The following is a 20,082-nucleotide window of genomic DNA, read 5'->3' as shown; positions in this document are numbered from 1 at the left end:
CCCGTTCTGTCGTCGTGTTTGTTGCCTTATATTTGCATGATTTTTCTATGTATGTATGGCAAACAGTAATAAATATTTAACTAACTAACTACAGTTATTACAAGAGTAATCAGAAAGTATAATTACAAAATTTGAGGCTTACAGATTAACTTTTTTGCAAAAAAAAAAAAAAAAGTATATATATTTGTTATCAAATTTGATCTAATTTGAAACAGCAGTTCTTTTAACTTTTTATTGAATGATATTATTTTTTTGTTTTTATCTACTACAAGAACAACAGTCATGAAATAAGTATTCGATCCTAGAGAGAGTCTCGTCCCAACACTAATAAAGATCTTGTATTTTATTGTCTTTTATTTTTCTCTAATCATTATATATTTGTCCTTACATATATCTTATTTTTATGCTTTTTTTGAAGGAGACTAAGAAATCTTGGAACATTTTGGTTGTTTCTGTATTATCTCCTTATTCTTTACGTATTTATTCTACAAAATCTTTACATTTTGGTCAATTTATTTGTATTTTTTAATGATAAGGAAATACAAATGAACATTAGTTAATTCATGAAACTTTATTTTTTTCTTATTAAGAAAAAAGTACATTGATTTACTAATCACCAAAATTGATTTATCAAATTTTGTGAAACATTCTTCTTTGATAAAAAAAATTGTTTAACTCCTTATATACATACTTATAACTATTAAAGCTATATAATATTTGGTTCATTTATTGGAAATATCATATCATATGTTTATTAATATTCTATTAAAAAATCGGCATTTAGAAAACAGTAAACATTTGTCACAAATGAACAAATAATTGTTAGACAAATAAAACTTTTTATCTAGTTCTTTTAATAAAGTTGTTGATGGATTATTTCCTTTTCTTCATTTTTTATATTTGAGTCGTGTAAAATAACTTAAGCCAAAAAAAAAATCAACTAAGATATCACTGCATAAATTATACAAAAAGTTTGGATCATCAAACTATTTAGAGAGATGATAAAACTATACTTTTTATCATTTAAATGAGAATTTCCATACGATTAATCTTTATTCTATCTTTCTTTCTTTTTTAAACTCAAGTATAATGAAGACTTTTTGAATTTCTATCAGAAATTTCTTATCGAAGTATTTTTATTATATCAAAAAAAAAATATTTACATTCTTATCTCGATGATTGATCTAATTTTATTCTTCAAAAATTACCAAGAAAAAGAATTTATCATAGAATATACTTGGATTCTACATGAACATTCAAACCTGTGTACGTATATACATTTTCTGAAATAATAATAATAATCAAATATTTACAGAGCGATTCAAAATTTGGGGGAAAAATTACCAACTCACAAAAATCAATCATTTTTGTGAAAGCCTAAGATCTATAAGGCAAATTCGTACTTTATTTAAAATATTTTCCCTAATTTGAGAGATAATTCTGCAATTTGAAAACTTGTCTACTCGTGGATTATTCCCAGTGAGTTAACTATTTTCATTTAAGTTTACAACTTTTTTCCATTTGACACAATAAAAAATTAGTTTTAGAAATTCAAATGTCTACTATTCTAATAGTATAATTTCGAATGTTTTCACTTCCTTAATCAGATTTCAAAATCTTTACTCATTTTTATTTATTTATTAAGCGGATATACTCTGAATTATAATTTCCAGACACAATAGATATTTTCCCCCTTCTGTGTTTAAAACACCGGGGCCATGTTGTAATGTCGACCAGACCCATACTTACGGCTGAGTCCTTCTCCTAACTCAACAAGCTTCTTCCCCTTGTAAACAAGTGTTTTACCAACGTCTTCAGCCTTGCATTGTAGAAGAGTGCTGCAACACTTTCATATTTTGTTTCCATTTTTGATAGTAACTTAGTTAAGAAAATTAAAATAACGACTATTCCATAACAACTGCGCTTCCAAAATGGCTGAAACTTTTGGGAGTAACTGTCAACAGATACTAAAGATAGATGTAACTATATTATATCTACCAGTGCTACCATCTTCAAGTTGAGGTCAGAAACTTTTCAGGCCCCCTTGTATTGTAACAGAATGCAATTAAATTTTGAATTTGTTATCAGTATAAGATTAACTTCATTCTAATCTCAAGAGCCAATAAGAAGTTTGCTACGGGTTAATGTGGTGTCATTTGAAAGATATATTTTCTGGGTTTTTTGAAAGGCACTCTTACATAAAAAATCAATCAAAAAGATGCAATAGAGAATCTAACAAAACTTAACTATTACGATTACTTTCATTTTAAGACTATGATTTTGTTGCAATGCACAAATTATGCATAAACAGTTCTAGGTTCTTTTTTTTTTTTTTTTTTTTTTTTGCCTACTAATCCTTTCATTATTGCCTTCAAAAACTAGCTTTTTAAACAAATAGTTTCTTTTTTTGTTTTTAATAATGATTTTTCTACATTTTTATTTTTTAACAGACTAATCCACTTTAATTCTTAGATAAAAGCATTTTCATGTGTAAATGGTATTGAAAGTTAGCTTTTGCCAAATATATATATGTAGATTCGTGTATTAAATAAGGATATTAGTACGTATACGTAAATGGTTTTATGGAAATATAAATGCTGAGCTTTAAAATATACCTCAATAAAGTCAGGGCTCTTTGAATAGTAAATCTATAATGAAAATATTTAGAATCCATTGACTAATTCGTATTCCCAAATAAGAATCTGCAACGGGAGCGACAAAATAACAATTGCTCGAACTCTCGGACTTGTGTAAGACGTCATCTAGCTTATAAGGTAATTTGTGGTCCTTAAAGGACGCAACTTCCTGCCAGACATATAAAAAAAAGTATCAAATGGTTCATATACAATTTCGACGACTTCATCTTACCAGAATTATGTCCTCCAAATTCGCAGGATCTGCATCCGATAGATTTTTTATATGAGACACATTTGAACGACAAACCAACCGAGCTCCATGTAATACCACAGCCGAACTTATTAGTTGGATCAAGAAGGAATTCCAGGATTGTCCATGGGACCACGTGGGAAAGACCTGCTTGAACTTTTGACCTAGTATAGAGACTGTAATTGAAGCAGGATACGATTTTATTTAAAAAAATGAATTAAAATCTATCAAACTTTGAGAATGTAGTTGTATTTTTTTAAATCTGATAACTAATTGAAGAGAACCTTGTGTTTAAAAAAAAAAATCATTTTCACGGTACAGACAGCTTGCGCACTCTGTATAGTATACCCACTCGATGTTTCAGAATTTGATTCGCACTAAAGACATTATAGAAAGTAATTCACAATCACCGGAATCATAAGCTTATTGAGTAAAAGTTATTTCGTCTATGATTAAGTAATTAAATGTTTCTATCAAATTTAGGATTGATAAAAATAACACATTTTTAGACATAAAAACAGTATTTCAAATATCTCTTTTTTCAATCATTAGTGGCTCTAACTTCAGTTAGTGAACTGGAAAAATTATACATACCAAAATTTAATAAAGTCCTGTATATTCCATTGAATCTATATTTAAACTCAAATACCTTTTAGTATGCCTCTGAAACATTAAATCTGATCATATGGAACTCTTTATGTATCTTGATCATGTATTGCTTAAGATATATTCGTATGCTTAGCCATTTTTAATACAGGTTAGTGAATTTAATGAACTGGTTTGCTTAACCCATAATTTCCGAGATCTAAAATATTTTACCTCTCATTATATTGAAATGATATTTTTTTAAACAAAAAGTTGATCTATAAGTCTCAAATTTTGTATACATATTCCCTGGGTACTCTTATATAAAATCTAATAAAATAAAAAACTATGTCAAAAAAAAAAAGATAAGGATCTTTCAGGATTCCCATTTTTTAATTAAATCCCTCGAATAAAGCTACAAATATTAATCTTAAAGGTACTTCATATCTAAATAATAGTAAGGTACAATATTACCAGATCATCTTTAGCGTCATTAGCAAAACCATAACTTTTATAATATAAATATTGATGAAAATTCTAAATGTTTAAACTACTTTGAATACTGAGATGTTTAAACCCCCCATCCGTACAAATGGGCTAAAAGTCGTTTCGCTGTTATTCCTTCTAATTTTTAATGTGAGATCTGAAGCATACAATTGTAGCTGGAAAATTATAGTAATAACTATTATTTTATGTAGTACAACCAACGTAGGGGGCGTTATTTGTTTCCCAACATTTGCATTAAGTAATAAATATTTCATGGAGCTCTTTATCAAAATTCAGTAGTTTTTACTACGAGAAAAATTAAATATATTTATTTGAAAATTCAAACTCATGTTGTTCAGATTATTTTAAATTAAAGATTTTGTTTCTCGATGTCTTGTATTCATAGAAGTATTTTAGTCATTTTTATTTATATTTACGAGAGGAAAATGGATGGAATAGTCAAATAAATTATATAAAATTTAAATGATCAAGTTAATATAATTTTTCAACTGTTTATCATTTAATCAAATATGTTTTGTTTTTTTCTCAGTTCACTAACCATGTTATAAAATGAATGTTCACTAAGGGAAGGTAAATTATTCCTTATTCTTAAAAACTATATGCAGTTATTAAACCATTTGAGAGATTATAAAAATAAATACATTTTTGATTCTACCTCTGAAAAATCTTTATAATTAGCTGTCCTGTCTTTAACAACTTAAGTGACTTTCTTTTATTGGGTCTTATCTGTTGACTTTCTATACTAATATAATAGATATATATTCTATATCGTGCTTATATTTATAAAAAGACTTGTGCTAGACCACTTATTTGGCAAGGGATTTTTTTAAAAAGAACTGACCTTTAAATAATATAATTTTAAGCGTAAAAAAGTCGAATAAAAACAAGATGCATCGAATAATATGGCCTGAGATCACTCTTATTGTGATATTGTTAACTATTTCTGGTCTTGTAGGACCAATAATAGGAATTTTAAGAACAATTTTGTCCAATGCAACAATTTAAAAAAAATTTCAAATGGAACGGTCAAAGAACTTTCCATTACTACAAGTACTATTTTCGTAATTTGACAATGTACATATAATTTGATGCACATATACCACCAGTAAATGTAGATCCAAATACATTTTTTTATTTTGCCAGGGGTACCCCGTTTTTCAGCATATTTTTATATTGATATTCCGGGTACAGATATAATCCGGACATCTCCCGTCGTTACAGTTATTTTATGGCCATTTACATTGATATTAAGAAGGGTTTAAGGAATGATACAAATAATCATTGAATATATTTTAACAAACTAATTAGCCAGTCAAAAAAAAGGTTCTGGTGGTTTTAATGTTAATAGGGCATTAGCCAAATAAATAAAAATTATTATCCATCAGATGGTGTGACGGGCAGTAGTTTGTTATTTAAAATAGTAGTTGAAAAAAATGGTCCATACTAAGAAGAATTTTCACTGTCCCCTCTGGTTGAGTAACATACACCTATATACATATTTTTTATTATATATAACAACAGGTGTAGTAAAAAAAAATATATTATTCTTCCAATAAATGGCTTTAGTAATGTGTTTCTTACGTCGTATCAGTGTTATTGCCGTGAAAGATAAGATTATGTACTAAAAGAGCTTCAAAGACAGTTTTGTGATTGATTGTCTCAACATGGTTCGAGCAATTTTAGTATCATCGATTCTGTTCCGTAAGTTTGATGTCCAAGATACAAGGCCAATTGTCAAGAACAAGTGTTATGTATCACTATTTTGATTACCAAGGAGTTTATGGGGGGAAAAAGAAAATTCATTAATAATAATGGATATATTTCTACCACACCTAATGTTATCATTCAGGAAGTTGTATTAATTTGCTGCAAGACGGCCTCACTGGAACTTTGTGTACAAACCAATAAAAGTAAACAATGTTCATATGGATCTATTGTATTTTTATTATGAAATAAATTTGTATAGTATATTAGAAAAATCATGTGCTAAGATGATCTGCATTGAGTTAGGGATTACTCTGTAAAAAAAAACATACATCGACTTAAATCAAAAACAAAAAGGAGTAATAAGAGAACCAGCAACATAAAAAATAAATTTGTCATCAACTTTAAGATGTAATATATTATCATTCAACTCACGGTTTCTATGTATGTTTGTGTCTCAGTATGTGTTATATATATATCCTTAAAAATATTGAGAAAAAATGTATAAAAAATAGTGGGGGGTGTATGAACACTCACACGCACATGAAAAAAAAATTGAGATCAAAAGCACACGACCCTATAAGACAATGTAATTTTATTTTTCCTTCCACTTCATTCATATATATAAATGTGTTTGTATGATGTATAAAAAAAAGTGATTTTTTTACTGCTAATAACCATTACGTATATATGGTATATATTTTACTTTCCATACTTCCAATTTTTATTTTTCATTTATGAAACAACCAAATTAAAAAAGAAAGAAAGTTCAAGATGGGCATTGATATTAAAAGGATTTTAGTTATAGCATGAGACTGATAATGAGAAAGATATTATTAAAATATTATGTATGCACAAAAAATATTTGACTCGTTCTTCAAATAAAGGTTTTATTCCTAAATGTTTTTCTTGGTAATAATTAAATAATTATAAAGTTTATCTTATATTAATCGTTATCAGTCAGTAGCAGTAGTGACCGGCATTTTCCGGAGGTATAAGGTGTCGACAAACATACAAATTGTCGAAAATTTGGAAGAAAATGCAATGCAAGGATCCGAAACATGCATAGCAGCCTAGACTGTCTGTATGCTTTACTCGAAAAGAAAAACAGCCTTTCCTGTGGAGTCATGCACCAGGTTTTCAGTATCTTCTACTTCCTTCGGGAAGTTGTCAAATCGAAAAATGAAGGGATCCCTCGTTAACTCCATCATTGGGTTGTTGCGTTTTGAAGTCTGGAAAATAGTCTTGAAACGGGTCCAGTACCCAATCGAGGTTGATGATGGCTTTGTTCTTGAGAACGTCAAGAACACCACAAGCAGCCTCACTGATTTGTGCCAACGTAGGAAAAGCCATTGCAATATCATCAGTATCGAACTTGTCCTGCCTTTCTCGTGCATCAACAAATCCTAACCCTTAACATACAAAAACACACACTAAATAAAATAACCACAGGAATTTATACACGTATGAGTAATTACTTAATAATGGGAGCTCTAACCCTACAGCGTTGTCACTTTTAGTCAAACATGAACAAATATATCCCATATATTGTTTATTTTTATGAAAACAGTCTGTAAATTGTTGTGTTTTGAAATTTGGTTGAAATTCAAATTGGTAAAATTTTGAACGAGTGGTTCTTTTGTCCCACCGGTCATTCCCACTTGGCAACTTCCCTGTTTCCCATCAATGGAGAATTCCCCATAGGTTAAGAAACCACTAATAAAAAGAGTTAACACCCGAAACGGTGTTACACCCTGCGTTTCTCATGAGCTCACTCACACGTAGCATCTCACTCAATACTTCGACATCCTTTCCTCAAGAATTGAAAAAAAAAGTAGCTATTTTTTCTCTTTGTCTTGAACTCAAACATGTATTTAAAGGATTTTAATTAATATTTTTGAGTGCAAAACGAATGAAATAGTATGGAAATTTTTTCAAATTTACATAGCTTGATTTGAACCCTATGTCGACTGTGCATCTACAAAAAAAATCCACTTGATAATTGGGGTAACCCTAGCTCACTCTCAACGAAAAAAAATAGATGTTTACTTACGAAGGGTTAATTTTATCCCTGTTAATTCATAGTCTATATTTGTAGAGTATTAAATTTTGTAGACTGTAGAGGATAAATTGTTTCTAAATTAATAATCCATTACTAAGCAAGACATTGTCCAGGCAGAGTAAAAAATAACATACCCTTCTTCCTTATACACACGCTTTTCATACCTATATATACACTTACACATGTACACGCACGATATATGTAGTAACCCACCTTAAGACATTTAAACCTTAAGTAAATGTATCTCAAATGCATTTTATCCATTCTTACATATATGTAAAGATATTTTCATAAAATGTACTTTTAGAAAATATATCTATTGGCAATATTTTCTAATTGAAATTACCCTCCTAATGTTTATTCATATGCCAATTGCAATTTTAGTTATTGGGAAAATAAGATACAAAACTATAAAGAATATTAAACAACTTTATTATGCTGTAAATATCCTATCTGTATGGTTTATATTAAGTGTAATATAAATCTCAATTAATTTTATTTATAGGTGAAATGAAATTAAACCTATAAATCTTATATATATTTAATTCAAAGTGTGTGTGTGTCTTTTATGGGTGCCCACACAGTGGGGTTTGAGAGGCTGAAAATTGGAATGGGTGCCTCTTTTGAACCTGGTATGGTTAAAACAAGGGTGTCAATCGTGGAGTGGGGGTCACATAAGGGGGCTATACGAATAAGAACTTTTTCTATATTTATTTTAAATAAATAAAAATTGGGCAAAATATTAAATTGGTAAAAGTTGCAAATTAGTTTTTTTTTTTTTTGGGTGCAAAAAAATAAAATTTTCTAGCAATTTGTTTGAAATTTCGTTTGCATATAAATTTGACCCTTGGAAATGGATATTTAATTGAAATTTATGTCATTCCCTGATGGATTTTTTATTTTCTCCCATATTTTCATATAACGTCAATTTTCAATTTTTTTAAAATGAAATGCTATAAAATCATGCATTTTGGACAGAAAGTTGTAAAACTTGACTTTAACAGAGTATTTTCATCTTGTGGAACAATTAATTAGATACTTTTTGCAAAATTTGTTAAAATAATCAAGTTATTAAGGATTATTTATTCGGCGACATTACTTTCTGAAACTTCTTTGGTTTTGCATGTACGAAAAAAATCCTGATAGTCTTATATTTCTCTTTACAATGGCAATTATTTATATTCAAGATATATTTTTTTAAACATTAAGCCCAAACAGTTTTCTGCAATTTTTTTTATGAATTTCGATTGGGCAATTTTTTGACAAAAATAAAAGATATACTTTTAATCTAGACAAATTTTTCCAGGCATTTATGTTCGTATGTTATTTGAAGCTTATAACACAATTTTATTTTATTCATAATAATACATTTTATATTATAGAATACCCTAACACTCACCCGAGTAACACCGAGTAACCCTTTGTTAATATTTTGATATATGAAAATAATGTCAATGAAGACTGGTTTTTAAATATAATTAGCTATAATATAATGCAACACGTGTGTGTATCGTAATTAGTTACATAACTTTTATTAATGATTAAATATGCTTTCATTCATTAGTTAAGCCTTAAATGCTTTATTTATTTTTTTTGAGAATTAAAAATTTTTATGTAGTGATTAACGTCTCAAGGTATAGTGCATATGTATCCTATATGATTTTTGAATAATACTAATTATTAAGTGAAAATGTAACATAAATGTATTTAATATTATTTTTTTTCCTATATGAAACATAGAAAAAGGGTTATAAAATTGTACATATAAATAACGAACCACTAGAATATGTCAACATAAAAACACTCTTGAAAAGAAAAAGAACAAATTCCATTCATTTTATATAATATACTGCATTTGGCCTTTGTATAGCAACGTAAAACAAGTTGCAGTTTGACACATTTTTATTGAATATTAGTTTAAATATGCATTTGATTGATATGTTGAATATTTGCTACAAGAAGTATAAATAGTCACATTAAGTTGTAATTTTGCTACTTTTTTATTTTATAGTTGGGCCTTCAGAAGTAAAGTTGATTGGACGCCGAGAGCCAGTATCTGCAAAAAGATCCTATGAATTTCGCTGTCAAAGTATAGGAGCAAGGCCACCGCCTATTATTTCTTGGTGGAAAGGATCATCACAGCTGAGGGAGAATATAACAATTAGGGTAAAATAATATAACACATAAATTAAAAAATAATTTAAGTATAAACCATTTTTCAAAATTATATATATATAATAAAGTTTATCTTTTCCCGCGGAAAATAGTCATTTAGCAGGATCCCAGGAAATATCTGGATCTCGCTAGTCAGGTATCAATACTGTGCAATTGAAGTATAATTTCGGATGGTGCGACGTAGCTCAGTGAGCAACGTCTCAGGAGAAATTATTCTCTTAAATTCAATGTGCGTAGATTCGCTTCATATTCGCTCCTAAAGAAGGAGATATACCCTTCATGTAAGAATATTCATAGTAGAGATAAGTGAGGTCCTAGATCGAGTATCCGAAGTACTCGGTTACTGTATAAGTAAACTTGTATACTTCAAAAAGATCCTATAATCAAACCGGCCTTGGGTACCCAAATTTTTAAGGATCATAAAAAAGACCCGAGGGATTTTCTAGATCTTATAAAGCATATAGTATTACTTAAAACTTAATCCTAGATATATAAAAAAATACTAATTATATCGAATGTTGAATAAAGATTTATTTCAATATGGGTCCTTTCTTAATTTGCTTTAAATACCCGATATTCTCAAGAAATCCGTTATTTTTTATTTCTTTGTAACTGGTTGGTTATTTCTAGAGGATTAAACCCATATTACAGTAATTTGTGAATATACTTTAGTTCAGGGATTTGTAATATTATTTATAAAATGTCGATACCAAATTTTTGACCACCTTTTTTGTCCTAAAATTACATAATACTAAATAATACTAAAATTTACTTGTCGTAAATTTAGACTAGACTTAATGAAATATTTAGCAATACAAATAACAAATGAATGGGTATGAAAAACAATGCATGACTTTTACATAATCATTCCATAGTTCACAGTGATAAACTAACAATTCATTAACTGCGTTAAAAAAAGAATGTTCACTAACCGAAGTTTATTTGAAAAAGAAAATAGCTCCAGAACGTTGGGCTGGTTTTTTGCAAGCGCTGTAGCTATATATCATAAATGACATCAGACTCATAAAATATTCATAAATCATAATAATTTGCTAAATGTTCGTAATGACTACAATAAATATTAGAAAATTTTTGAAATACTGTTTGATATGAATAATCATTAATCAGCATTGTACATTTTCACAAACCAATTATAATCAGACATTTTATGACCATTCAAATAATCATGTCTACAAAAATTAGCACACTATTCATCTATAGTACCTAAATAGTACATATCTTCATTTCATATAAATCGTATACATTATTCATGAGCCAACCATTTTTTTCTACATTTGATGAAACTAAACAGTACTCTTCTTATCATGTATGTACCGGGTGCAAACTAAAAATTTGCACATTCATACAGATCCAAATGTCGTGAAAATGTGAAGAAGTATTTCATGACGATTTTATCTATATAATTTTGAATGACTAGTTTTCATTACGGTACCAAACGACAGCTGAAAAAAAACAAGTTTTGTTTATATCCGTGTATCTAAGTGTAAAAAAACGGGTATGCGATCTCTTCTGCATCGGTGTCAGTGCCGAGAAGGCTGCAGAGACCGTTGGAATCTCCATTCAGACTGCCTACAGCATCAAAAGATCTTGAAACAATCAATTTGATCATGGCGTCATCTCTCATGGACGTTTTCCTTAGGAACTCTCTTCCATGTTTGTCTGTATAAATTCAAAATTTTGCAAATTAAATTATTATTGTATTTTCGCGCTCAGAATAGCTTTCTTCGAGTAACGGCATTACTTTATCCCTTTGAGCAAAATAAAAGGTAGTATTTTGCACACTTTTGAAGAATATCAATAACTGCTAATATGCGACAACAACCTTCTCCTACAAGCATCATTGGACACCAGGTTAACTAACACACTTGCTAGACCTAGTGGAACATGACACGTACCATAATTTTATAATATGCGTTCATAGAAAATGATTATTATTGAATTAGGTAAAATAATAGAGGTTGTCTTAAACTTTTGCAAATGACTGTAATTTGAAATTTGCAACAATAATATGTATTATTTTCAACATCATTTGTCAGAGGCTATAAAATTCAATTATAACCGTTGAGTAAACACAAAATTCAGCTTATGTTATTGATCAAATATCATTTTTTTGCGTAGAAATATCTTATCAATATAAAACTCGAAAAAATGTATAAATTATATTTAAGCGAATATATTATTTTAATTATATATTAATATTACTTCCATTTGAATATTTAAAAGAAATATTAAAGCAGTATTCATTTTGTCAGACAAAATTAAAGGAAATATATTCGTAAAGAAAGCAAAAATCATGACAAAAGCGAGATAAACCTTCAGATAGTAAACTGGTCTATTATACATCCTGAGATTGATGAAAATGCTTCTCATTCCTTTAAATCTACATTTAAATAGCAAATACTTTTCTTTATGTTCATAAAATATTAATCAGATAATTTGCCAATCTTTTTTTTATATTGATATTGCCTTGTAAATAATTTATTTGTATATTTAGCAATTTTTAATCAAGGTTTAATTAACTGTTTTGTTTAAAAGTCGTTTCTTTGATTATTCTTTTGTTTTCTTTTATTCTTTTTTTTTCAATGTGAGGCTTAATGTCTACAATCCTAGCCACAAAAATGTAATTTCTTTGCTATTATTTTATAAACTATACGCAATCTAATCGAAACTGATGTGTATTAATTTGAGTTCCAAAATTAATTGAAAAAAAACGATATAAAATTTAATCGACTTAATTATTAAAATCGTTTAACTATTTATCATATAATTAACAACGTCTTATTTAGAAGGATTTTTTGATCCAGTTCCTTAACACCGTTAAATAAAGTATGTTCAGTAACATATTTTAAATCCTAGGCTAGTGAACATCCTTTTTTACGTGAACAAATAATGATACACAATAAACTTAGACTCAAAATTACTCTATTTAACAGTGTAATATTTTATTTTATTTCGTTGGTTTCGACTAGTGGCTAAAAAAAAGCACAACATTGTCGACTTATAATAAAACATTATGATAAAGTATAATAAAACCATATGTTAAAATATAATGAAATAATATGGTAAAATGAAATGATATAATGCGGCGTGGAATTAAAGTAGATGTGGATTATTTTTTAAAAGTATCTTAAAACTGCAAAGTGAAGACGTTCTTTTCACCTCTTTGGAGAGGCTGTTCCATATCCGTATAATTCGATTAAAAAAGCTATGTTGGAGGTAATTAGTATTTGTCGATGGCTGAACTAAGTAAAAATCGGAAAACAACCTGGTGTTCTACACATTACTACATACATGTTCTTCCATCAATTTTGGACTTGTAAATATCTATTAAAGCTCTACAAATACTTGCTTGAATTCAGAAAAAATAATTTAATTTAATATTAGATTTTAAAGTTATCTGAATAACATTAATCGGGGTATCAACAAGATATAATTTTTATTATTGTAGTTAAATATTACAATTTTTTTTTTCAAGAAAAAAAAAATTTGATTAAATATTAACAAATTTTAACAAACTTTAGGCACCAAAATAATGCGTAATAATTTTTTTAAATTATTTACGAATGATTCCAAAAAAATGCATTTTTCCAACAGCAAAAAGTTGCATTTATCCTTAAGATTTTTTCAACCCCATATTAAAAAGTTCTTGCAATAAAAATTATTTCAAACAGTTTTTAAAGAATTTTACAAAATTTGGCTTAGAGAATATCCCAGTTCATTAACAAAGGGTTCAGATAAAGCAATATATATATATATTTGTTTCGTTTGATTAAAACATTTTTTTATTTATAAATCTTAATTTATTCACGTAAAAACACATTATAAATTAAAACCAATATAGGATCAAAATTTAATGAAAAAGTTCATTACACCAATTTCAACAATCTTTATACTTCTTCATATATGTTTAACCAGCATCCCGCTATCATCAAAACTGTCCATAACTGATATTGATCTCATTATAATCTTCTCCATCCCTTTAGGTATTGCCTTTTAATTAGTCATTGCCAAGTACATGACATACTGTATTTTTCTTATCATGGCTTGTATTTTGAATTTTTCTGGGTTGCAATTCTGCAGTTCCATTTTTTTTTTGTACTATCTCTTCCACTCTGTTAATTAATTGCCACACGGACGGACATTGGAAGAAAAAGTGTTCTGAATTTTCAATTTTCAAGGCACAGAAAGTGTAGTATTTATTCTCCACTGCTGATTTATTATTGTAGAGTGAGGTTTATAGCCATTCGATATCATAACTACCTTGTTCATAACAAGTAAAAGGTTTCCCCACTACTGTTTTGGAATCCCCTGTTAAGAGGTATTCTTCTTGAGGTAATAAATGAAATGTAACGAAACGAGGCAAGACGAATTGAAAAATGTGTGAGAATATATAAACTCATATATAGAGTATTGAAGAAGAAAAAAAGATTGCCTTGATGAAAGTTACATTAACTTTTATTTCATTCGTTTGAAAAAAAAACTTAAAAATCCAATTATATGACAATCACATCTATAAAAATGATTAAATTACATTTCTTTTCATTTCCACATTGAAAATTGTACACACCCTTCCTCATATATTTGTTAATTAGAAAACTTTTAAAATCTCCCTTTATATTTTTAAAATAGAATAAAACATTTTAATAGTTTGGACATTGAAAGCATAATTTTTTAATGGCAGACCTGGATTATAAATTTAACATTTTTTACTAAAAAGCGAAAAACATAAATCTGGATGGAAATGTCTCGTTTTTAAAAACTTTTAATATATTTTTTTTATTATTCATAAATTTATGTATTGATTCGTCTATCTGTCACTAATTATAATGAAATGATACACGAACAAATATTGAATCTCAACATTACTTACATCACAATTTTTCAAAAAATACAAATACAATCGACACTCAATTTTAAAAGTAATCATTCTAGCTTGTTTTTGTATTGACGGGCCACACATGTAAGTATTATTGCACCCTTTGTAAAGAAGTTCAAAAAGAATAAATACCTACATTAAAAAAAGATCCGAGTAAAACCTATTTTTTTTATTTAAGGAACCAAGAATACTTGTATGTATTTATACTTAAAAAACGACTATATTATTATATGATTTGACTCAAAATATCAAAACATACTGTATGGTATTTTGTAATAATTTTAACTGACAAATAAAAAAAAATTATTTATATAATATTTTTTCTCAATTAGACAAGTCCTGATGGAAACGTCACACTCAGTACATTGAACTACATTCCAACAATTCGAGATGCTGGCAAATTTATGGCATGTCGAGCCGAGAACTATGAACTTCCACAAGCTACTATGGAAGAAGGATGGAAACTTGTTATCCATTGTAAGTTGTTAAATTAATGACAATAATATTTTATCGCATGACAAAAAATTACCAACTTTAAAAATAATATTTTTTTGATAAGGAGATTATTCATTTGATTAAAACCTGGACGCCCCTGTTTATATCGTGAAAGGTAATGTTGCTGCGGATATTATCGCCGTGGGTAATTTTGAAACTTACATTTTTGCTGCTGGTAATTTTGCCTCGAAGAAATTTTACCGCATGACATATTCGCCGTCTTTTTATGGTTTTATATCATCAGTTCTAACTTTATTGTTGTATCTCCGTCAAATTAATTATATAGCTAGAAGAGGAAGAAAATAATGATGAAATAATTAATAAATAACAATGAAAAATGAATAGTCAATTAGTTATAATACTAACTGGAGAAGCCTAAGCTCCAATCACAAAACTTGTTGAGGTGAAAAGCATCATTTTTGATGATAAATTTCTGTTAGTCAGCTCATATAAACTTTATACAATTATAAATGAAGAACATTTGTCATAGTTGTAAATTATTATTTCAATATCACGTGGTATTTTTTGAGTAACTCCCATTTTGGGACAATATTTGAAATCTTAAATAATGACGGATTTACTTAATGTATACAGTTCAAAATCAAAATCAAAGTTCTAACTAATAATTTAAAAAAATAAAGAAGGTGTGGCAAAATCTCCTCGACCCAAAATTATCAGAGGTAGAATTATTCGCTGAAAAATTACCTAAAACCATATTTATTTGCCTTCAATACAAACATCGTGTTGACAACCCTGAATTGCATATCTCACTTTATGAAATAGGCACAGATGCATACATTAATCTTTTAGTTATTCGGATCAGAGTTTATTTCTACAAATAAAATATACATTTACTGCTATTAAAATAGCATTTTTCCCTACCCTGTACCTAATGGCTGGAGAGTCCTGATATAAAAGAAATCTATTTATAATATTTTACTCGACTCTTTTTATAATAATGAAATATGATTTAAAAATCTTTCATGACTTAAAGCATTTTAAATGACTACATGTTTTTAATCTATTTTTTTGACATGCTAAACAAATTATTTTGTTATTGGGTCGAAAGTCTTTATTTTGTATGAAAATAAGAAACTTTATTAAAATGCATGTAGTTCATAAAATTAGTCTAAAGAATTAATAGACAAGTAAATATTAGCCCTATTAAAAGATGAATTATGTTTCAAAATGATATTAATTACTTCATTAAGGTTATATAATATTCCGAAATTTAAGTTAAAAAAGAATCAGAAATTGTATTACAATTGGTCGAAAGCAAGAACCTCATACTGCTACAGTATGAACAGTTGAAAAATTAATTATTATTTTATTTTGTATAACTAGTTAATTTAAAGTTAATGCCAATTTCTATAAAAATTAACTAGTTAAGTTAAAATTAATTTCGAGTTTAATTTTTGTAACTAGTTATGTTTAAGTTAACTAACTTTGGAGTACTTTAAGTTAAATTAACTCACCCAACCTTGGTTAAGTTAAAATAGTTGCGGTATTAAAAAATAACAATTTAAGTTAGTCTATTACAGAGATTTATCAAGGTGTTATAATAAATGATGTCATTAAGACCAGAGGGGATTATATTGAGTAAAATAAACCAAATTATTTAAGTTTAAGGATGTTGACCAAGTTTTAATAAAATATACTTTCTAATCACACCAACTGCATCCAACTTTTAATCCTTTTTAATATTCCAATCACATATGTATCACACTTTGTTAATGATCATATTAACAAACATTAATTTTCAAAAAGTTGAAACCCTGAAGTTCTTAAAAATAATGATCTTTCTGTTTGAAAAGGTTTGCAAGTATTATAAATTACTAATTTGTTAAATTAAGTTCCCTATTTACATACCATAAGCATATTGCGAAAATAAAATTACTTTATATCCTAATCATTTTATTTTCAGATGTTCCTCAGTCAATTCTTAGTTTAGGCCGAAATCTGAATGGATCGAACATAAAAGAAGGAGATGATGTTTACTTTGAGTGTAATGTTCGCTCAAATCCTAAGCCTTACAAAATTTCATGGCGATTTAATGTAACTTTAAGTACAGATGATGTAAATAATATGTAACTTATGTTTGTTTTATTTATTAGGAAAACCCTTTGATCGATAATCTTCATGCCGGGATAATAATTAGCAACCAAAGCCTTGTTCTTCAGAGTGTAACAAAGCATCAATCTGGAATATATACATGTGTAGCTCATAACACAGAGGGTGATGGAGTTAGCAATCCTATGACATTAAACATACGATGTAACCAAAATGGACTTATAGTTTTCTCTAACATTAATCAAACTTTCTTGCTGCATTTCAGATGCACCATATTGTAAGCCTGGACAAATCCAAGTTTTCGGTGTTGCACGTCAAGAATCTGTCCGTATTTCTTGTTCAGTTATAGCCAATCCGGAATCGTCAATCTCTTTTGAATGGCGATTTAATTCATCAGGAGAAACAGTGGATATGCCTCATGATCGTTTTCATTCCCCATCGTTTGCAACTACATCAGTGATTGAGTATGTTCCAAGAACAGAAATGGACTATGGGAGTCTTTTATGCTGGGCAATTAATTCCATAGGAAGACAAGAAACCCCTTGTATTTATCATTTAGTACCAGCAGGGGTTCCAGATCCTTTAAGGAATTGTTCCGTTGGCAATCAGGGAAGCAGTCGACTTCAGGTAAATTATTGATTCAGATATATTTTTCTTTACTCTATGAAAAAAAAAACATAATTTTTTGTGTTCGTCTATCATTATTTTTTAACGTAAATAGATCTAGGGATAAAGGATCTCGTAATGGATTTACAATCCTACTTTAGCCTTAATTTATCATAAAGTAATTCTATCTATAGACATATTTTATGAGTTGATCGATTATATGGAGAGAAAAAATGAAATGCTAAAAAAAAGTATACATGAATATCAAAAATAATAAATTATTATTGTATATTTTTGTATAATATAATAGAAATAGTTGATGAATATTTATTTTTGTTTGATGTTGGTTAATTATTCCATTTCTATTGAGTAATCATAATTATAATAAGTGGACTTGGAGTATTTATAAAGAGTAAACATAAAAATTAAATAATTTTTGAACATGTGCAAAATTATACAGGAGATTCTTCAAGGTGAGCATAGTGCAAGTTTTAGGTAATAAAATATACCATTTGCAATGGCATATATCCTTCTTTTCCGAGAGTTGGTAGTAACTCAGTATAATACAGAAAAATATGATACAGAGAAAAGACACAAAAAATGTAATTGTTAGAAATCACTCAAGATCAAAATTGAATAAAAACTTCCAAAAGTCTGATTTCATGAATTAATTTACTAATTATTCAAAGACTTAAAAACTATATATATTTATCGCCATTTGTTTCTTGTTCCTGAAAAAATTAATTATATAAATTGCTGAATTACATAGAAAACCCATTAATATGTAATTATATTTGTATGCCGTCAATAGTTACGTTATGAGTTTTTACTTACAAAACCGACTAGATAATAAAGTCAAAAAAATTATAAAATATTTTTTTCTTTTCTAATGCCATATTTATAATAAGTTTTTTTTTTTTTTCATTTGACCTCATTTTGAAGTACTTCCGGAACGCTTGTACTTTGATAGGATGGAGGGTAACGGTTTTTGATGGCATAGAAAAAAAATATAGGAGGTCATTACCAACACCTATACGCATCTCATGACTCACGATAATTCTAAATTGAGTCAACTTTAAGAAATAGCGAATACTCTACTGTACAAGGATAGGTGCAATTACAATGTTATAGTATTGCCTCCCTTTACTTGACTTGTTTGAACTGTATTGAGCATTTATTAGAAAATTAATAAATAGTTGGCCAATTAACTGCTGACAATGAATCGAAAATTGTTCAAATTGTTAATCAGGGAATCCCTAGTTAACATATACTGTACCTATGTCCAAAAATCGATGGTGGTTTTAAAAAAGCTTCAAAAAATGACCTAAAAAATGTTAGATTTTTTTAAAAGTATTTAATTACTTATAAATATTGTTACCTTTAAGCTTTATACATTTTTAAATTTTTTTGTCATTCTCTCATATAGATGTCTCGGTTGAATTTTTTTTCTAAGCTTTTTTGAATTGATTTTTTAAGTTAGCTGGCACATTTTCATTGGGTTTATTATCAAAACTAAAGCTTACAAATTTTTGATTTGAGATAGGTCAGGACTATTGACGGGCCATGTAGCTTTAAGCCAGACAGAATACAAATTTCTTAAGCACTATACTTGTACCTTTTTTTTTATTGATAAGTTGAGGCAACATATTGCTGGAAAATTGCCTTTGATGTATAAAACAACATTCTCCTTTTCATTGGGGGGTCATTTTCTTGAGTACGAGACAATTCTGACATCAGATACTAAATTGATGATTTTTATTACATAATATTTGGCAGTTGCTGTTTGTTTTTTCGGACTCAAGTGCAGGTATGATACTGTCTGATAGCTAATTATTACCCAAACCTAAATATTCAATGGAAATTTCATAGCCTTAATTGGATCTCCATCACCTTTATTTTCTGTCCATACCCAATCTGTTTGAAGATTTGGTGCATTAAATAGCACAAATGAACTTTTAACACTAGATTAATCAACAGAATTTTCCCCACCCTTTACTTTTCTCCACCAATTTTCAATAGTCCCAAAAGGAACCTTTAAACTTTCTGATACGTCTCTCTGGCTTGATCCTCCCTTTACAGTGCCAACAGCCTTGGG

At 28.2% G+C, this 20,082-nt stretch overlaps 1 protein-coding gene across 1 annotated transcript in view; it reads left to right on the top strand.

Moving 5' to 3' along the window:
• Positions 1–20,082, top strand: part of LOC121132523 (nephrin) — a 245,875-nt gene that overhangs the window by 218,723 nt on the left and 7,070 nt on the right. The window contains exons 7-11 of the mRNA XM_040727942.2: positions 9,756–9,910; positions 15,149–15,293; positions 17,236–17,366; positions 17,426–17,585; positions 17,647–18,008. Of these exons, the coding sequence (XP_040583876.2) occupies positions 9,756–9,910; positions 15,149–15,293; positions 17,236–17,366; positions 17,426–17,585; positions 17,647–18,008 (953 nt within the window). The remainder of the gene's footprint in view (positions 1–9,755; positions 9,911–15,148; positions 15,294–17,235; positions 17,367–17,425; positions 17,586–17,646; positions 18,009–20,082) is intronic.

Source organism: Lepeophtheirus salmonis, chromosome 2 (assembly GCF_016086655.4).
Source record: "Lepeophtheirus salmonis chromosome 2, UVic_Lsal_1.4, whole genome shotgun sequence".
NCBI lineage: Eukaryota > Metazoa > Arthropoda > Copepoda > Siphonostomatoida > Caligidae > Lepeophtheirus > Lepeophtheirus salmonis.
Note: the sequence above shows the minus strand (reverse complement) of the source record. Positions and strands in the feature narration are given on the sequence as shown.